This window comes from Andrena cerasifolii, chromosome 2 (assembly GCF_050908995.1).
Source record: "Andrena cerasifolii isolate SP2316 chromosome 2, iyAndCera1_principal, whole genome shotgun sequence".
Classification (NCBI taxonomy): domain Eukaryota; kingdom Metazoa; phylum Arthropoda; class Insecta; order Hymenoptera; family Andrenidae; genus Andrena; species Andrena cerasifolii.
In genome coordinates this window covers 27,474,296-27,494,119 of record NC_135119.1, presented here as the reverse complement: position 1 = coordinate 27,494,119, position 19,824 = coordinate 27,474,296, and the positions used below count along the sequence as shown (strand labels likewise).

Genomic DNA, 19,824 nt, shown 5'->3' with positions numbered 1-19,824 from the left:
TCTTAAAATTCTTCTTCCGTTGAATAAAAATTCACTCGTCAGTTAAAGATACTTGCACTTTCAGTGAAATGAATAAACATAATATATTGCAGTAAAATATATATAAACATGAATATATATTTTAAACGCATTATATATTTCTCTACCCTTAAATAATATTTTTATTTCATATCAACGGCGTCGTATAAATATTTGTAGGATTTACACAATCTTTGGTTGGGATTGTCTGCGCTGACATTATTAAATTAAGAGGTAAATACGGAAATACACAGGGTGGGGGTGGGGGGCCTAAAATATAGGGATGGTTAAAAGAAAGTTTAAAATTAGAATAGTTACATCGATACCACTACTTTGTACGAACTACGTCTCTAATTAACTATGTTGAATGGTGTATGGGGATTCTCAAAATGGACCGCTGACACCAACGAGATAAGTACTTAAAGTACACTCTGTATATACATATATAAAGTTATGATGTTTAAACATTCCTTTAACTACCATTGTATTTCTTGCTTTTGGTAAGAAGAGAAATTGCATTCAATAAAAAAATAAAGTAATTTTCAATCCAATCTTTTAGAGAAATAGTGCTATAAGCCTACAGAAACTTTCTTCCAATCCAATATGCCACTCGGAGATGGGTAAAATTTTCATTTAAATAAAATTTCAAATAACGAATATAAGTTAAAAAAAAATATTCGTCATGTGTCGATTACAATTAACTCGGGTTAACGAACGAATAAATTTAATTTTAATAAAATGAATTTAATAAAATTTTGCCCATCTCTGCATTCTGTAATTATTATTATAAACAGCAGTTTCTTATTTTCTTTTGAAATCTGGCTTTGAAAAGAGTCAGAGGTATTGACGGTACTATAGGGTGGCACTAATAACACTCAGGTATGCTGGTACCTGCATTCCAAGTCTCACAATGCATTACACATAAATTAACACTAATACAAATAAAACTTCCTTTTACAATAAAAGAAAAATACTGTCTTTAAAAATGATTCTTCCTCAAATATGTATTCCCATCGACAACAATAGCTTCGAGCGACCTCCCACCCCCTCTGTACCCTTGCAATTAGCTCTTTCGTATATTTTAAATCACAATGAAGGTTCGATTATTGTGGCCACGATAAATAATAATTATTTCAACACGTGCCACACGGTCACGAGTTTCCTAGGGTTCTGGAGAACAGAGAACCAGTGCAATCGTTCTGTCGACCCTCTCACTCCTTTTCCAAGGGCCACTTTGCCAATGTTGACGTCGTTAGACTTATAAACGGACGTGACTGAGTCCTCGCTGTCGCTGGGGTGATCCAGAGTCCTCGAAGGAGCCTCTGCAGTCACGGTCTAAAGTATTCGACAGGAGTGTTAACATAATCACAGCAATTGGTCGAACTCAGGGGTTTTTAACCCTTGTACGGAATTTGTAAAGTTATATGGATAAGTAAATTTGGGTGAATTTATTAAATTTCTACCATAAAAAATTGCAAGAAACTAAAAAATAAAATAATACGAGCATACAAAAATAAAACTCGGTTCATTTTATTCTTACGGTTTAATATTTTAAGAACTTAATAAATTTCTATAATAAAAATATTAAAAACAGAAGTAAATATAAAGATATGAAGGAGTCTCAGTCGACATAATACATCAGTAGAGGAGGAATTAGGATTTGTGACTCGATTTTGGGTGAAAATGTCCCAATTTTCGTACAAGGGTTAAAACCCTGTTTTGCCTCCCAGACTCATTAGGGGTATCCCAGATTAAGACCTCTGGGTCTGACCGTTAAGAAATATTCTTCAAATAAGCTGAGAATCCCAATGGTAACTTATCTGCTGAATATTTTAACGTACTTTGCTGCACAGCACCACGAGAAATTGCACGGTGTCCAGTTTGCTGTAAGACACATCGAACGTCAAGGTTTCGTTGAAGTCTGGCTGCCTATTTGCGCCGACGGGCTTGGTCTTCTTCTTCTTCATCTTCTGCCCTGTCCTTGCGTTCAGCATCAACACTCTGACATATGGATCTGCGGCGACAGAGACGTATGATAACGAGTATAGAGGTGTACCAAGTACACCAGTATAGAGTGACACTAAACACCCCTCAATTACTCTTAATGATTCCTAGAAATCTCACTATTGCTTAGTACACCTGTAATTAAATACCGTAAGCGGGGATGACTTTGTGACTAATAAGGTCACTTTCAACTTCTTAATTTCCCTGTATTATTCATACCAGTAGCGCACTCAGGATTTAATCTTGAAGGAGCCGACTTGAAGGGATACAAATATTTTTTAATACAAATTTAATAAAATTCATTAGATGATTATAAAAATTAATTTAAAGAATTCTTTTCCTCCCTTTTCTTTTTTATTCTGTGACTTTTGCGACAGCTTCAATTTTTATCTCTCAATTATAAAAGTAATCATTGATTCATCTTAAACTATGTTCTCCTGATATTTGAAAACATCGAAAAGTGTCGCAAAGTCACTCCCCGCTTACCTTGTGAGCAGCAAAAACAATTAATCCTCCACTTAAAAATGTGTATTTGATCTTGCAAACATAAGAGCAGAAAATATTGCTCACAGATATTTCATAATTGAAATACCATACTTACTAAAATCAGCCAAACACGTGACAGGTGGCGTGAACCTGACGTCGCGCGCTCTCATAACGTTGATAGTCAGCCTCTGCGCTGTGGGCAAGTAGCTTACGCCTAACAGAATACTCCCGTACTCCTGCAAAATGAATTGTTCCTTTCGTCTACTTATACACACCTGCGAAAGCTTTTTATTTGCTTGCTCTGTGATAGTACCAAATTGGACGGTTTCATTTTGAAATTGAACATGTGGATCTCCGGGCTCAGCAGAACATGCTTCGCCTCCTTCATCGACACCTTCAACGTGCACAGCTCCGTGTCGTTGGCGTACCTGTCGTGATCGTGCGCGGCGATGTCGAGAATCCATTCCTGAAAACAAAAACTCTCAGAAAACCAGTGCAAATTCGCCATTTCTACGATAAATATTAATTTTTTTTTCTCAAATAAACGACGACGAAACGCTCTATCCGTGTAAAAAATACTTGGACCTGCAGAAATTTAGTATTAAATTTTCATAAGTGCTGCTCGAGATTCTACCAATAAAATAGAGTACACTCCTCGTTATTAAAACTCAAAATTAAATAATCTCGAAATTGAAAGAAATATGAATGTGATATTATATCTAAGTATGCAATTAAAACTCTACAATTTCTTGAACAAACCTATAAACTTATGAACATCACTTAGGTCCTTACTTAGTTTGTGTATTTAAAATTCAAAGCAAGAAAATATTTTATTTATTTATATAACAGGGAGTACCCTTTAGATAAATAAATAAAAAATAAATAAAACAATTTCTTGGATTTGAAAATTCCCAAATCCCGCTGCTTTCAATTCTAAATACACAATATTTATATCTCAAGTAATTTCATTACAAAAGTCTATCGGTAATACATCACAATTCGTTACGCAATTTATTATTTAAACTACCACGAACCTAAATGCCCAATTACTCAAACCATCGGTCCAAGAAATTTTCGTTATTTTCCACGAACAATTCGAGTGTACGCGCAGCTGTTATCGCGTACGCGCTTGGACGTCGAGTGACGCGCACCCGCGACCTTGAATTAAATGCAACATCGAACCGTGGACGGTGACCAGATAACAAAGCAAATGCACGCGTCTACCTTAACTTCGTGCGCCTTCACGTTCGCCACGACGAAAGTCTCTTTGAAAATAGGACTCGCCGTGTGCCTGACACCCCTCGTTCGGAAACTGTGCAACTTCTGCCGTTTCCTGTGGCTCCACGATTGCTTCATCACGTTCAGAGCCACGTACGGCTCCAGCGTGCAATTGTACTGCTTCGGAGGCAGGCCGGAGAGAGCCTGTGCACAGTGAAACGCATGAATTCGGCGTGGGAGCGATCCAATGCGTTGCTATAGTCTGAACGCAATCAATTGGCTGCTCAGTGTCCCCCCCCCCCCCCACCACCACCACTGTGAACCGCGGCCCCCACCTTTATATCGCGATACAGTTAGCTTGCAAGCTTTAACGGGAGATCCTCGTTTGTGATACTGAAAAAGGTAATTTTCGCGATTTTGTTTAACAAACAAAAATAAAGCCGATCTTTTCAAATCTTTAGGAGCATTGTAATATGTAATGCGAAACATTAGGAATATATTTTCTAAGAATATTAGCAAAAAACATCGAAAATTTCGACCCTCTAAACTGAGTTCTTCCCTTAATCAGAGAAATGGGGAATTAAACGGTAAGTATAATTAGTTTTTTCTTTTAAATTTTTGCGTCACTTTCAACGTGGAGATCTGCTGAGACAATTAGAACTGAGTGAGAATGTGAATAGTGAAATGAGAGCAAAATTTCTCCCATTTTCTATTGACGATGAATTAAAAGAAACAGATCCCCTGTGAGGGGATTCAAAGGAAGTAGTGGATTCGTTTGAGTTTCGTAACTCGATTTCCATTCAAACGGTGGAGTGGTAACAATAGGGGAGTTGATAATGCAGGACCGTTTAGTACCTCGATACCAATAACGAGCTTCCCGTTAATGGTGTCGTCGCAGGGCGGCAGGTACTGCAGGCTCATTGTCAGCTCCGTGGGGAATTCCTTTCGATTCTTCTCTGGCTTCTGCTTACCTTTCTGCACCAAGTTCTACGGTATACCGCGGGTGAATGGATTAATACGTAATATTGGTGGTAACGTTGAATGTAGTGCAGGTGGAAGACGTTACCAAGGTGGAAGAAGTATTGGTACCCTCGAACTGACCGTTGTTAGGGTTCCAGGAAGTCCCTCCCGTCGCTGGGACGGTCTCGTTAATGGTACCTGTGTATTTTTTATCAGCTACAGTTAGGCCAATTTGCGATGGATTGTTGGAGGCTTGAGTTGTGGACTTTTTCGAAGATTGTGTGGAGAGTTTTGCGATGTTTTGTGTGTTGGGATATTGCTGCGGAGGATTTTGGAATTAGTTCTTTGGAGAAATTCGGGATATTGCTTTGGAGGAACAAAGAATTTCGAGTACTCCTGGGGAGGAATTTGGAATATTCGTTTGAAGGGATTCGGAAAATTCCTCTGGTGGAATTGGGGCTACTCCTATAAAGAAATGTGGAATATTCTTTTGTGAAAATATGTACTTTTCCTCTGGAGTAATTTGGTATACACCTATAAATAAATGTTGAATATTCCTCCATTTCACAGTCGGCACGATGCATTGCAATTGCAGAGTGACATTTAAAATGTACGAGCAGTACAGACTAGTAAAAGGTACCTACGAATAAATAACTAAACAGTATTAATGCGGTACCATTACTGCCGTCTTCGTAGAGGCTACCCAATCTCCATGACCTGTAGCTGACATCGTTCAGCTTCACGTTTTCATTCTTTCCGCTCTTGACACGCAGCGGCACGCTTTTTGCTTCTCCCTCTGCAAGGAATTATTCATACCTTCGATTATGCAACACCTCGACGACCAAGATGGCCGCCACGCCGCGACTCTTCGAGGATTCGTTCGACTCGCTAATTACGTGCTTCGTTTAACGCGAACGAGCACAGTTCTAATTTCTACGGCGCTACAATTGTTAAGCATCCTCCGCTCAAAGCTTTCCACCGCGATCAAAGTACTGTAATAGACCAAACGCATGCAAAGTATGAGCTTGTTAATCTTGCGAAGCGACCAAAATCACACAATTACACGCAGTCTGAACGCTAATCGCGATTCAAATATGCCGGCCTTCTAACGAGGACAAAAGTATAAAATATACAAGTCCATTTATTTCACTTAAACGCTTTGACAATGAGTACTGCCTCCATCGAAACTGTTGTAACAAAATTAACCTCGAGAAGTCCAGTGGCCTTTAGAATTTCAAACCTCCTTATCTAGAACTACTTAGCTTTACTACTCGGCTTGGCCCGGAATTTAACATACAATTATTTAATTTGTAAACTTACAATTAAATTTTAATATATTTTATATCAAAATAATTACCTTATAATTTTATTTTTTTGTGAAATATAAACTGTCTGCTTCCTATATTAAAATCTCAAACTACATATCTCACTTCCTAATTAAGCTTCCCTTGCTCCAGTAGCAACGAACTTATAATCCAAGCCTCCTTCCCGAAAACTAAAAGTCCATTTGCAGAAAATGGCTCCCAGGTATTCTTAAAATTTATAATCTTGCAAAGAAACTATCAGAAAATTACACAAACTCCAACAGCAAAGATATTTCAAGGCGAGAAAACCGCGCAGCAATCAGATAAAATTTATTCCAATCACTTAATTAGCCTGCAATCGCTATCAGTTCCCGGAAAGGCGATTGAGTCGCAGCTGTGAACCAAAATTGACGCGTTAAATATATGTACCAACGCCGGTTGATGGCACCCGCAGGGACATGGGTGTCGAACTGTCGATAAGGAGAGCTGGTTCGCGTGAGTAACAGAGTAACGAGGCAGGATTTGTAAAATCCTTTTATGCGGTCAGGGTGGGTGTTTCCATGATGGCGTGCTAACGGAAAGGCAGCGTGCATGTTTGCTCGCGGGATGACATAGCCGGTTACGTAACGTCGCGGAGGAAACGGAGGAAACCCAGACAGTACGGGTATGGGTGTATAAATACAAATGCGAGAACAATGGCGTAATGTATCGGCCATGTATACACGCGATTCACGGCGCAGGAATTCAAGCTTCCTTCCTCTCAGAAGAGCACAGGCTGAAAGGGAACTCCTACGCTGCTTATGTAGTTTTGGGCCCGAGGTGATCGTATTGTGATGGTAATTTGAATGGTCTGTGGGTCAGTAATGCTTGGGGGAGATGGGTCACTATAAAAGGGAAAGGGAAGGGACATTTCGTATTTTATGTCTGAGGAATAAAATAGGTATTGCAGGTGTTTATAGTTGGATATGTGGCGGGAAGAGCAGAGGCAGACTCAAAGGCCTTTCTTGGAGGGGGCGAAATATGTAAAAGTGCATAAGTATATTTTTCAATCTTCTTTTAGAATATTTAGAATTTGCTTGTAATTTATATTATAATATCTCTATCTGATACTATAGCCTAAATAATTAAATTTACATTAATTATTTATACAGAATAATACATAATGTCATAATATTTTTCTATTTTATTATTCTTGGGGGGGGGGGGCGAACGCCCCTATCGCTCCCCTCTGCATTCGCCCCTGGGGAAGAGTGGAGTCGAAGGTAACAGAGAAAGGGAGAAGAGAAATGAAGGAAATTCTGTTCAAGCGACGATCTACCTACTCGCAAATATTAATTAGTGTCAATATACTTTAGATTAGTAAAACGGTTATTGGGTAATATTGGCAATTAATTAACATCTATTAAAGAAGAAAAAGCACCAAAAATTTTATGCGTTCAGGCACTTGTAGTACAATCAGAACAGATTAAAGCAAATGTAAAAATGTTAATTTTTATAGTATTCCCCAAGCTTACGGTACCCCAGAAAGCGAAAAGAGAAATGAAGGAAACTCTGTCAAATATTAAAAAGACCTGGACCTGCCAGAAATTCAAAATATCGACAATGTCGATATTTCTTCATCTCGATAAATATCCGCAATAGGTTCTGTTCAATCCAGCCACCTTTTCAGCTCCCACAAAGCCTTGCTCAATTTGCATAGGCACTTAGTTGGTCCACAGCTCCTTAGCCTCGATACCTTTTAATTAACCGTAATCCACAGCGCATCCCAGTTTTTGCGCGTAATCTCGTTTCAGTCATTTCACCGGTTACATAACCGCGTGCCAAGGTCCCCCGTTCCGCGTAATAATAGTAATTCGTTGGATTATTATCCTTCCACAAATCATTGAACGCTGTTGATATCAATCCCACATCTTCATTATACACACGCGTGTAGCACGCTCAAACAAAGAATACCAATAACAAAAACGGACAAATCAGCAAACAGCACAACAACGATTAAAACTTAATTTATGTAATAATAATCGATCCTCAGTTAATAAAGTAATATTATTAACACTTTCAGCACTATCATCCCATATACAGTATACACACACACTCCCCTGTGCGGAGAACGCCTAAGGGCGTTCACCAAGCATGCTCCACGAATACAGCTGAAGGATTTCCGCACGCGACGTGCGCTTAGCCTTCGCATCCCAGCTCCAAAGCCTCGAATCTAATCACAGAATGAACTAAAGCAAATCGATGGTATGCACAATTATCTTTACCAGCACGCGTTTCGCGCGTACACAAGCACGTGCGCGCGGCAGCGGAGCTGGCAAACGCGTTGAGGATGTTAAATTTTACTAAGCTGGATGCCCCCATGTTTGAAATCGGCTTGCACGAGTCCAGGTAGCCTGTAAAATGCACGCAACCACGTTCCTCCATAAATAACCGCGTTCTGTTAAATAAACGGAAAATGGAAATTTCGGTGGTATCGAGCTAAACGCAATATACAATTATACATCGCAATTAAGCGTACAGACTGTACTTCACGCAGCTTTCAGTCTTGGATTAATTGTTAGTCACGCCAACCACCTGTGCCCCACTTGTTAGGAGTTTTCCATCAGGGGAAATGGCCCAGTATGGGCTGCCTGCTCGCTATTTGCCTTAACGGGCCTCCCTACTTTGACGGCCTGAAAAGGAACGCGATATTTGGGATTTTTTTTAACAGAAACCCTGAAATTATATTAATTGAAAACTTTGTGCCTATATTTGTACATATTTAGGCAGCATTAAAAAAAATAATTAAAAAAAGGGTACCTAAAACTTTAAAAGCATTTTTCTCAAAACTATGTTTTTGAAATTGGTTAGCATGATATCTCAAAAACCAATCACCCGATTTACTTTAAACTTGGCATATTTCTTCAGTAGATGTCCGATTCTCGTCGGTACTAAAACTAAGTCAGTTTTTGCAAAATTAGACTTTTGCGACTTAAAAAACCAATTTTTTGCGGAAATCGATGTCTGTTTTAGTACGCTGCCATTTTTTTTTTAATTTTTAGTACGTCAAGGTAGAGAGACATCTTAAGGGGCTACATACACCATGTACATATTCGATCTACTTAATTTTCGAATAAAATTTACACAATTGTTACATTAAAGTATGTATTTTAAGATGAATATAAAGGTTTTTAAATTCACAAATATATTTAATGAAAAAAATGGCTAAAGTTAACCATGGTTTTTCTAATCCTATTTAGGTGTACGTAACCTCTAAATTGGTGCGCAGTGATCTTCGCTTGACAATTAAAGAGTCCTTGTAGAACACACTGTAAGTGCCAAAAATCTTTTTTTTTTATTTTGGCACTCGCAATGTTTTCTACAAGGACTCTTCAATTATGCGAAATGCGAGGACTTGGGATTTCTGGCGAATGAACGTTTGCTTGATTGTAAATGACGGTTGCTAAATAATGCTGCGAAGGTATTTCTTCTGGGGTGAAAGAAAGTGTAAACACTAAACGTCTTATAGTTTTGTGTTATTAAAAGTTGTGAACTGAGCCAGCTCCCCTAATTAGCTCAGTTTTTAGATAAAGAAGGGCTGAAGCGTCGCAAGATTTTGAGTAAAAACAGAGGTGTGAGATTTATTCGCGTAGTATGGCTTTTGAGCGATTCGTAAATAAAGAGATAAAGTTATCCGAAGATCTGAGTCTCCAAATACAGTTTTACTGAAACTTTACAGCTACTTGTCACAAGTTTATATAAACATTAATAAATACTTAGAATCTAGGAAGTACCACTTTGAATTCTCTGTTAACCCTTTCCACTCCTATGTCACATATGTAATGTCACAAGTTAGGCCAGAAATACTTTGGAAAAAAATACATATCTTAAACGCATGTAAATACTCACAGCTAGCATATGTAGAGCACAGATAACGAATAAAAATCAATGTACGGGGTCGGTGGAAAAGTTCGTTCACTTTACTCAACTAAACTTATTTATTAAACGTAAAAATATATTACGTGCTTTTGTAATCAAAGAATTCTCCTTGTCTATCTATGACCTTTTACCACTTTTCTAGTAAGAGTACAAGTAAAAAATATTTTGTTGCCCTTTATGTAAACTCGCCCTCCTAATAAAGTTAAAAAAAAATTATAGTGCAAAGGGTCAACTGCTACCCAAACCACAAAACATTGAAAATGCCCGAAAAAGAAACAATCAGGGTAAGCTGAGGCTTATCTAAAAGCACAGTGACTTGGATGTCATTTTCTTCTGCAAATATAATACATATTACGCAAAGAACTCTCTTAAGCCATACCACGCTGCCAAAAATCACACCTCACTGCTTAAAAGAGTTTTAAGCGAGGCATTGTTGCAGCTTGACTCGCGAAATGGAGGCGCCCGCGCCGTTTGAGTATTTGGGTGCAGAGCTTACTTCGTTTCCTGACGCACTCGTAGCCAAGGCATCCTGGTGTGAGAAAGCACGCGATCACGAGCAGGATGGCGACGATGCCCAGGGCCGCTACCACGACGACGAGGATTCGGCCCCAGGGGCCAAAAAGGTCATCGTACACCATTCACTGGAAACGCACGGTCAAGGTTAACTCTACTGGTGCACTCGTGCGCGCGTAACGGCGCCGATTCGTGTCATAATGATCGATCATCGACGGGGCTAACTGTGTTCTGAACTCTCCTACTCTCGGAAGCTGCTCGAGCACCGTCTCGTCACCTATCGGTTACCTTTAAGTTTCAAGAGGGCAGAGGATCTTCATTTTTGTCGTTTGAATTAAAAAAGTGGTACTTGTATAAATTCTTTGGAATTCCTTACGTTCCCCACGTGATTAATTCCAAAACGAATTGGAAGCGAAAGGGCATTAGAAAGAAGAATATAAATATTAATGAAAATCGTTATTTCCTTGAAATTTCAAAGAAGCTTCTCGAGCCTGATTTAGGAGTATATACCTACACAAGCATATACCATATCTTGAGGATCCCAGCGTATCGCCGGCTCGCAAGCGATTATCGCCTATTTACCCCGAGTATTCCCTACCGCAGACACGCGGACAGGCGGGGCGGGGCGGGACGGTGACAAAATTGCTCGTGTCCACAGCCAGCGTTTCGCCTGTCGCGTCGCGCATCTGTCGCCGCGTCATAGGGGCAGGAGAAATAAGCCACGTTAACGCGCGTCGCGTTTCCCGCGCAAAAACGTCGTAGACCCCGCGTAGCTATACTCGGGCAGCTCGAATCGGAAATACCGTGACACTCGCGCAGAACCTTCGAGCGCTTCTTTCACCCTCTTCCGCGCTCGTTGGGCGCGCTCGCGCGTCGAGACACCTGTGCAACGGGCATATGGCTGGCTCGAATCGAGCTTTGCCTCGAGTCACCACTTCCAAAGCGTTGCCACGACGCACGGTGCCACAGAAGTGGGTACCTTCGAACCGCGAGAAGAGAAGTAGTTAGTCGTACTGTTGCTCGAGCTTCACTGCGAGGAGTCCGTTGGCGTGGTACCTCCACTTTTGTATTCCTGTTTACGCGCACGTAGGTGTGCGGTGACGTTTATTTATGGGGGGAAATGGTAGAGCTTGCGCTGGGTCCTTTGAGAATTGGATCGATGGTGTTTGGGGAACGATACTCACTCGACCAAAGGAGTGTCCCATGGCGACGATCGGCAGGAGTAAGTTGGGTATCGTTCGTGGGATGGTGAGTGGTGGATTGAGTTTGTAGGATGATTAAGTAGCGCGTCCTTCGCGGTTCGCGACTCGTTGCGCGATCGTCAACTCACCGGCGAACGACAAACGCAACGACAGACTGCATAGGACGAGGAGGAAACGAGCAACGTGCTATCTACGTGCCCCTACTCCCGACGTCGACGACTCTGGCTATCTGGCCGGTAGCTGGCGGTACAAGACTCGGCGGTCTGAAAGTGCCTGAAGAACTTGGATAACTTCAGAGGACCTCTCAAAGCTCCTGGAGAGAACTCTGAACTTTTGAAAAGGTCTAAAAAAAACTCTGGGAACCTCTGGTGCCCCTTTGCAACAGGAGCATTCTTGATTTCTTAGAAAAATGTTTTGCACTGGAAGATACCTACTAAATTAGTACTAACCCGATTGGTACCGTAGCTCGCTCGACTTCACTCATCGCAACGGTGCACGGTAGACCAAGGTTGCATATGGGGTGAAGGAGAAAGGTAGAGTATAGATGTCTTGCAATCTGTAATTTTTAGTGAGCTTTGTAACTCTCGTCCCTCAACTTTTATGATGGACGAGGTCTGTGCAGAGACAATCTGAGACCACTTCCTGTCGGATCTCGGTTAACGGTGTCCCCCATCTAATTCTGATAATGTATTAAAGGATATTCCTGGGCTTCTTGCGTAATTGCATATCTAGGTCCCAGGACCTTCGAATTTCAGGAAAAGTGGAAAAGTTGGAAATGGGAATTTTTATCATCTCCGAATGTACGATCGAACAGGCATTATTAGAACATCGAAGAACATAGAAATTTTGGTGAACAATTGTATCGCTAAAAACATTCCCAATTTATCCACCTGACCAACGATCGCCATTCTACCGCCCGCATGTCCAAACCTGAGCCCTGACGTGTGCTTGTCAACGAGGAAGCGCTGGGTCGCCCCTGATAACACGTGAACACGTGTGTTCAAGCTCTATCAACAGAAGCGTTGATGGAGTGCCGATAGGCACGCGTTGTTAAGTCGCATAATTATTTCGAGTACGTGCATCCTGCCACATAGGGCTAGACACTTAGATATAGATTTTTGACACTAGACGTTGTTGCTAAACTGAGCTTGATCTGCTTGCAAGCTTGAAAATCAGTTTATTTTCCTGTTTTATTTGAATTTACACATTTCGTCATCCTGTACTTGCGTCAACAACATTCTGGCTACCGCGTATACGTTAGCCGTGCAAGTTTCGAGGGTCGATCCGTGTGATTAATTATGTTATGTTAATCCATGGGTGATGTATGTTGCTTGGAATAACGGAAAACCATTTGTGTAGGTGTTTGAGCGACAGTTCGCGAATGCAACGTGATGGACTACTTTTAACGGGGGAGAATGACGCATGACGCAACTAATTTAAAAGACGCGTGCGGTTGAAAGTACATTCACGTGGACTTATATCGGTTTTTGGGTTTTAGGGAGTTTCCTTTTTATTTGGCGACGTTTTTGTTATGGTTTATGTAGGGAGTTTCTAAACTACTTAGTTACGTAATACAACGTAATTGCGTAGTGGTAGCAAATTTAACAAGATTTATTATTTAGCTGGGTTTAATGCACTGGACGATAGTAGTGCATGAAAGTCGTTGATACTGTGACTTTATAATCTCGAAAAAAAGATTTCCTTCTCTTAGTATTCTCAAACAGAAGATTTCTACCTACTTTTAGTATTCTCAAAAAGAGGATTCCCTTCTCTTAGTATTCTCGAAAAAAAGATTCTCTTCTCTTAGCATTTTCGAAAAGAAAATTTCCACTTTTAGTATTCTCAAAAAAAAAAGGATTCCCTTCTCTTAGTGTTCTCGAAAAAAAAAGATTCCCTTCTCTTAGCATTCTCGAAAAGAAGATTCTCTCGTTTTAGTATTCCCAAAAGAAAAAAAAACTCTCTTCTCTTAATATTCTCTAAAAGATGAGATGGATTCTTAAGAATTCTATCTACATACACCTCTCAAACCGAGCTTGATTGAACAGTGGTTAGACGGTATATCATTGGACACGAGGAAGAAAACCTGTCATTGGAAATAACACCGATCAATGACCGTTGTAGTTTCACTTTTATTGCTCGATAGAGCAAACGTGCAATTTTCACCTTTTTCCGGATTGGGTCTTCAAACGACACGAGGCTTTCACATCCCCCTGCAAACATACAAAGCAGTTTTACCTTTTAAAGTTCAAATTTCACGTAATCTCAAGCAACGCGAAATATACAAATGCAGCGAGCAGCACGCTACGTCTGTCCAAACAGTAAAAACAGAATGAACAGGTTCGGATTTCTCGAGATGATCTATTTAGATTCGTAACGCCAATATCAACCTCAAACATTATTGAAATAAATTTCTTCGTTACTTTCTTCATATTTTACTGATGACTTAGAAATTGGAATTGAAACACGAAACATCTCCACTCGGTCCAATCAATTTCATAATCAACACTGCCATCCGATTATCCCAACGCTTTTCATTCACTCGCGTTCATTCGAATTTCGAATCTGTATCATCAGAAATAAGAATGTTTCGTGGTTTCATGATGCATTTATCATTCTACAGTTCTATATCATTCCTAATGATAATAATATACTTCGACATTTTGCAAATCGCAGGGATTTATTTATTACAAGCATTTAAAAGAAAAATTCCAAGTTCGAAGCGATGGTCAATAATGACCGCCATGACAAACGTGCCAATAATCTTTTTCTGATAATGCTTTCTCTATTCTCTATGTAGTATGTACCAAAGGATTTCCCATAAATAAATAAAGAAAGAAATAACATCTCCCTCCAATCACCATCTATTGAATCAAAAACCCAGTGGCGGATTTAACGGGCGACCAATGAAGATTTGCCGCCCAAAAAAGAAAAAGTTCCCTTTATCGTACCACACGCGCGTAAATTTATTTGCCACCTGGGCCTTATCCCTTAAATCCGCCACTGCAAAAACCTCCAACCTAACATTCCCCAAAAGAAAAATCACCCAATTTTCCCGAAACAATCAATCCTGTATCCAAAATTCCACCGAGTCTGAATTGAAGCGCGCGCGAAAGAGGAGGTCGAGGAGGAAAAGGAGAGAGAGTCCATCCCCGATCCATCGGCGGCCGTTCGGCCTGCCGGTGACCTCGATCCCCGATCCACGTCTCCTTTCACTCGGCGACTTCTTTTCCGCGGGTCTTTCTCGCACCGTCGCTGCCAAGGAACGCGGTTCTTGCATCGTATCCTACGACTAGCCTCAGTCCGCCGGGAGTAGGCTGGTCCGACGCTAGCTCGGGGCCTTAGATTTCACTTTCGTAGAGGCAAAACGACGAGGCGATAAACCATACTCAGTGAACGTTCTTCTACCCGCCTGGTGCCCACCATCCAGCGACTACCAGCGACGTGCTCCACGGTTGATACGAGTAAAGAAAACTTCTCTGCTGGGACCAGTGGACAGAAACGAAGGTCATTGAAGCTGAACTTGAGTTATCAGCGCGGCGATCGGTGGTATCTTGAGACCGTGAGGTCGTTGGTCCTGACTCCTGAGTGACTCCTAGTAGCTTGACATCAGGGTAGACGTTCGTTTATTATTTTCTGGGTGATCGAAGGCGAAATGGCTAGTGTGACGTAGCTGGAGACCTGATTAAGACAGAGAAGATACCGCTGAGAAGATGTTGAACGCGAAGGACGTCCTAGTCAAGCTCTGCATTCTGCTGATTTTTTACGATCGTGAGTGTTACCCAGTTCGTACAACGTCCTTCGCCTACTTCTGGCGAAATCCGTCTCTATGTGATGCAAGGGTCCTTGTTCATAGTCCGATTCAGCGATGAAGAGTTTCTACATTCATGAGTTAACGGGCTATGCAAATTGTATTTTGATAGCAGTTGCATAAGATCTGATAGAAGAGTTAAATAAATTGCAGGAATTTCGCGAGGTGCTTGGAGAAGGATCGAAGAGAATTCAATTCTGTATCGAATTTCTTAGCACTTTTTGATAGCCAGTGACAGAATGGGTCTAAAATTATTGGTTGCCAGGAGACAAAAGTGGCCTACCCACAATTATAATTACTGCTTTTAGTAAACTGCCTCTTTATTTTCATGAAAAATGGGCCCCTGCTAAGAAGGCCCCCTAGGGCCCTATCTTAAAAAAAACCTTTTTATTTTATCCAAACGCTACATTTTTTTCTGTACTTTTCTATACACTTGGCCCGTTTTTAGTAAACTATCTCTTCATTTTCCTGAAAAATGGACCCCTCGACCTTTTTCCTTAAATCCGCCACTGGCCTTCATTCAGCAAATCTTACTTTAGACATATCTTTCTAGAAAGAATTTCTGCAATTTCTGGAAACGAGTTTCCCATAACATAGTTGTCACAAACGTATTTAAACAAACAAAAAAGTAGCAGATTTTCCAACTCAAACGATATCTCCCACATTTATTTACTTGCCCAAGAGTATCTTACATTGTTTGCCAGCTGAGGGCAACTATACCAAATAAATTACTTAAAACGTTACAGCCCAACTTACCTATACCACAGCAAATTCGAATAAAACTTCCTCCTTCTTTAAACTCTCGCTTCCCATGAATAAAATCACACCAACGATCGTTTCAGATGCAACCTGTCTCATTATCCCGGAAGAGCTGCCCACGATACTTTCGCTGATCTACTCCAATATCCCGCCGATAAAAAAAGGTATATACCCCGCGATTGCGTCACATCCGTGTCACACATTTGTTCCACGAGCACCTTTTCTCGCGAAGTTTGTCTTCCACGATTCGCCGTGCCTATCCACTATCCAGCGCGTCACGCGAGCCACTTTCACTGGCCGCGCGCCTCGTTCCTTGTACGTACAGCAATTAGCGAGACTAAATCTTCCGTTTTCCCCTTGCTTCCCGCGACAGGTACCGATTCCAGGGTTGGAGTGGGTTTCCGGCTGGGTGACCACGCGGATTTTCAAATGCTGGTGGAGCTTGGACCGCAGACCAGAACGGATCCCATTGGCAATGATGCATCTGGCTCAAAGAGGCGTAGAGATGTGAGTACCGCTCTCGAGGAATGAAAGAACGAATTACAGCGTTACCCATTTTGTGAGCCTGATCATCGATGATTCCTCTGAACAGGCGATGCTAAGCGCTGCGATGAAAGGAGAACTTGGGCCGCTGGCTCAAGCAGTCGCCAAGTATCAGCTGGAGCGCAAGCTGCAGAAGGAATTGGCGCGGTTGAAGGGGACGGAGGAGTTAGCGAGGGCTGTGGGCACAGAACAAAGTGACGAGAAGAAGGTGAGATTAGATAATTGTTCTCCTTTGTGTTTTACGGTGACCCTGGTACGTAGGAATTATAGGAGACAATAGGGACGAACTTTTACTCTGATATTTCCTCTGTCTCGTAGACTGCAGCCAGTGAATGGTTGGCAAAGTGGAGCGATGGGATGGTAACTTCATCCGAAGACCAAGCGCCATTACTTGGCAGTGAAGCGAATCCGTTGGCTCCTGTGGAAAAGAAAACTGTACAGAGGATAGGGCGACCTCCACAATCGAATGGTAGGAAAGGTACGATCTCAGACCTGACTAAACTGTACAAACCACAGAGCGACAAGAAAAGCGAGTGACTTAGAGCATGTTGATAGTGCGAAGTAGTACTCTTCATAGATTCTGCGTATATAATGAAAACAAGTGGCAAAATCAACCAACGCTGTCCGAGTGCCAAAGGGTTTACCACGTAATTGCTAACTGCAGGGAAAGCGTGTCGCTACTAACTTTTTTGTACTAAACAAATGCAACGGGAAGAAAATTACAGTGTATGAAACTTTCATATGCCTACAATAACTTGGAATAATTGTATACTGTACTTGAACATGTAACTATTCTATGTTAATAGAAAATAAAGTGTACGTGAAAGAATTAATATTTGAACTTTCAACTAAATTCAATTTTGGTTGATAAAACCACAGACAAGCTACAGGATAGGCCCAACAACAGAAAGCATTCACGTAAAATATGATGGGGTAGCAGCAGTTGGAGCGGATTTGGAGATTTGGTGCCCCTAGACTAACAAGCGTCTGCGGCCCTTTCCATGAAATATCATCAAATATTTTAATTTAAAAATTGAGATAAGTTTAAAATTAATTCAGTATGAGTTATTGCTCATTTGCTAGATGAAAGAAAAGTGAATTGTTTTTAAACTTATCCCAAGCCTCTGTCTTTAAACCCTTTTTTAATTTCGTTCGCCCCAAATTTTACCGCCCCCGAAAATTTGCCGTTTCCACAGACGAGGTATAGAATAGACCTATCAAGCAATGTATTTTTGTGTCGCCGGTTTAGGGGGTCCTAGGACCCCCTTGCCATTTTAGTGTCGCGTGCAACGTTACCGGTGAAGTCTCAAAACAGATTGTAACGCTACGCGTGGTAGGAACTAGAATTAAGCACGAGTAAAACTAGTTTATGTTTTGAGAGTCAATGCCCGCGATTTACAAATGTTTCTGTTAGAGTAACAATTTAAAAATCGTCTTATGAACATATTTCATTCAACGGAAAAGAACGGAGGAAGAAAATAAAACGATATCACATTAACGCAAAACAAATTTATTTAACATACAAATTTATATAAACAACAACATTATTTGTGGAAGACATGCTTTCATGATGTAACGTGGAATACCTCGCAAAGGAATTGTAACTTTGTATATTTCAATAAAATGCTGAAGCAGAGAGGACTTTAAAAATTGTGAAAAACTCAACAGTTCCAGTGTCTCGCTGAAATATTCCAACTTGCACTTATTCTTCCATCTTAACACTATATTCGTGTTCTGGGGTTCGGTAGGAACAATCGAACAACATTTTAAGTTACATAGTATTGCAAGTTAAAGAAATTCTTATATACGACTAGAATATTTGACAATCGCAGCCATCGGCTCGGTTCTCACCGATTACCAGGTCTCACCGCGAGGAGGTTGCTGCGCTTGGAGACCCGTAGAGAGATAGATGGAATCAAAGTTCCATCGATCTCCCTGTACATGAAGCCTACTAAACCAAAGAGATGGATGGAAACAAAGTTCCATCGATCCCTTCGGTTTAGATATAGAATCTAGGGAACTGCCAAGCAATCGCTCGATTAAAAGAAATTCAGGAAAGAAGGAAAGGCGAAGGGTAAGCATGAAACGAGTATTGGACGGCGCAGTTCCTACCACCCTGCTGTCCAAGTCGAAAGGGAAAAGCGCTCGGCGCCTCCCAGACGATTCCTGTTGCTCCGATGCGACTCGTCAGGAGCAAACACTTGACCTGACTCAAGCCGTCCAACACGGAGATTGGGTAATCGAACCGGGTGACTTACGCAGGCAGTGTACCAAAAGGTGCACCCCCTACGCCCGAAACTTTTCCCTTTGGACAAGAACACCAAGGGATGAAACTGATCCACCCATACCGATTCCATGCTCAGTCACTTGCTTCCGCAAACGGAAGCAGCGGTAACCTCCTCATCACAGATGAGGAGCCAATAAACGAACAACAAAGTTAATGATTTAGTGACTGCTTGGCAATTTTACATGGGACCTTAAATACTTCATACTATAATAAATTAGCCTAGGCTTCCTTAGATGTCTTCTTTCACTGTCACTTTGCACGATCACTTTTCACTATCACTTTTCACTAGTAACGGTGAACCTGAAAAGCTGAAACAATCAACTACTATATGTTAGTAACGGTGTGGTCGGCCTGGAAAGAAATTAAGGAAAAGCTTATTGAGTTGGAGACGATCGAGATAATTTCGACCAACAGCAGAGCACGCACGAGCATGCAAAACCACCGCAGAGATAAGTACTTGAAGGAAAGAGTGACAGAAGTCACAAAAAACCATCGAAGACATAGACGAGATGAAATGAATCAGGGAAAACCATCGAAGACATCGACGAGATGATATGAATCAGGGAAAACCATCGAAGACATCGACGAGATGAAATGAATCAGAGAAAACCATCGAAGACATCGACGAGATGAAATAAATCAGGAAAAACCATCGAAGACATGAAATGAATCAGGGAAAACCATCGAAGACATCGACGAGATGAAATGAATCAGAGAAAACCATCGAAGAAATGCATGAAATAAAATAAATCATGCAAACCCATCGAAGAAATACACAAAATAGAACGACTCGCGCAAAATTCT

The 19,824-nt window shown here is 41.0% G+C and overlaps 2 protein-coding genes across 4 annotated transcripts; one reads left to right on the top strand and one right to left on the bottom strand.

Annotated features, from left to right (window-relative positions):
• Window positions 1-130: 130 nt before the first annotated feature.
• Window positions 131-11,809, bottom strand: Syt20 (synaptotagmin 20). Of its 3 annotated transcripts, none has more exons than XM_076806898.1 (10): window positions 11,606-11,807; window positions 10,405-10,549; window positions 5,363-5,482; window positions 4,793-4,884; window positions 4,582-4,713; window positions 3,733-3,930; window positions 2,822-2,974; window positions 2,624-2,744; window positions 1,860-2,032; window positions 131-1,353 (listed from the first exon to the last, which is right to left on the bottom strand). In XM_076806898.1, the coding sequence occupies exons 2-10, from the start codon at window positions 10,544-10,546 to the stop codon at window positions 1,147-1,149; spliced, it is 1,338 nt and encodes a 445-aa protein (XP_076663013.1). In that variant the 5' UTR covers window positions 10,547-10,549; window positions 11,606-11,807; the 3' UTR covers window positions 131-1,146. The 3 variants fall into 3 exon arrangements, with proteins under 3 accessions (XP_076663013.1, XP_076663014.1, XP_076663015.1); XM_076806899.1 differs by lacking the exon at window positions 11,606-11,807 and adding an exon at window positions 10,936-11,304; XM_076806900.1 differs by lacking the exon at window positions 5,363-5,482 and having other exon boundaries at window positions 11,606-11,809.
• Window positions 11,810-14,090: 2,281 nt separating this feature from the next.
• Window positions 14,091-17,566, top strand: Snsl (snustorr snarlik). The gene is made up of 5 exons (XM_076806905.1): window positions 14,091-15,391; window positions 16,274-16,354; window positions 16,564-16,697; window positions 16,783-16,941; window positions 17,052-17,566. The coding sequence occupies exons 1-5, from the start codon at window positions 15,334-15,336 to the stop codon at window positions 17,268-17,270; spliced, it is 651 nt and encodes a 216-aa protein (XP_076663020.1). The 5' UTR covers window positions 14,091-15,333; the 3' UTR covers window positions 17,271-17,566.
• The last annotated feature ends 2,258 nt before the right edge of the window (window positions 17,567-19,824 follow it).

What these genes read in the sequence shown, in the direction of transcription:
- Syt20 (XM_076806898.1), bottom strand. Translation starts at nt 10,546, where the DNA reads ATGGTGTACGATGACCTTTTTGGCCCCTGGGGCCGAATCCTCGTCGTC. An exon ending in AGCTCGTTATTGGTATCGAG is followed by an intron (nt 3,931 to 4,581) that starts GTACTAAACGGT and finishes CACTGTGCACAG; the next exon opens with GCTCTCTCCGGCCTGCCTCC. An exon ending in CACGTGTTTGGCTGATTTTA is followed by an intron (nt 2,033 to 2,623) that starts GTAAGTATGGTA and finishes CTGTCGCCGCAG; the next exon opens with ATCCATATGTCAGAGTGTTG.
- Snsl (XM_076806905.1), top strand. Translation starts at nt 15,334, where the DNA reads ATGTTGAACGCGAAGGACGTCCTAGTCAAGCTCTGCATTCTGCTGATT. An exon ending in TCTGCTGATTTTTTACGATC is followed by an intron (nt 15,392 to 16,273) that starts GTGAGTGTTACC and finishes CGATCGTTTCAG; the next exon opens with ATGCAACCTGTCTCATTATC. An exon ending in AACAAAGTGACGAGAAGAAG is followed by an intron (nt 16,942 to 17,051) that starts GTGAGATTAGAT and finishes TCTGTCTCGTAG; the next exon opens with ACTGCAGCCAGTGAATGGTT.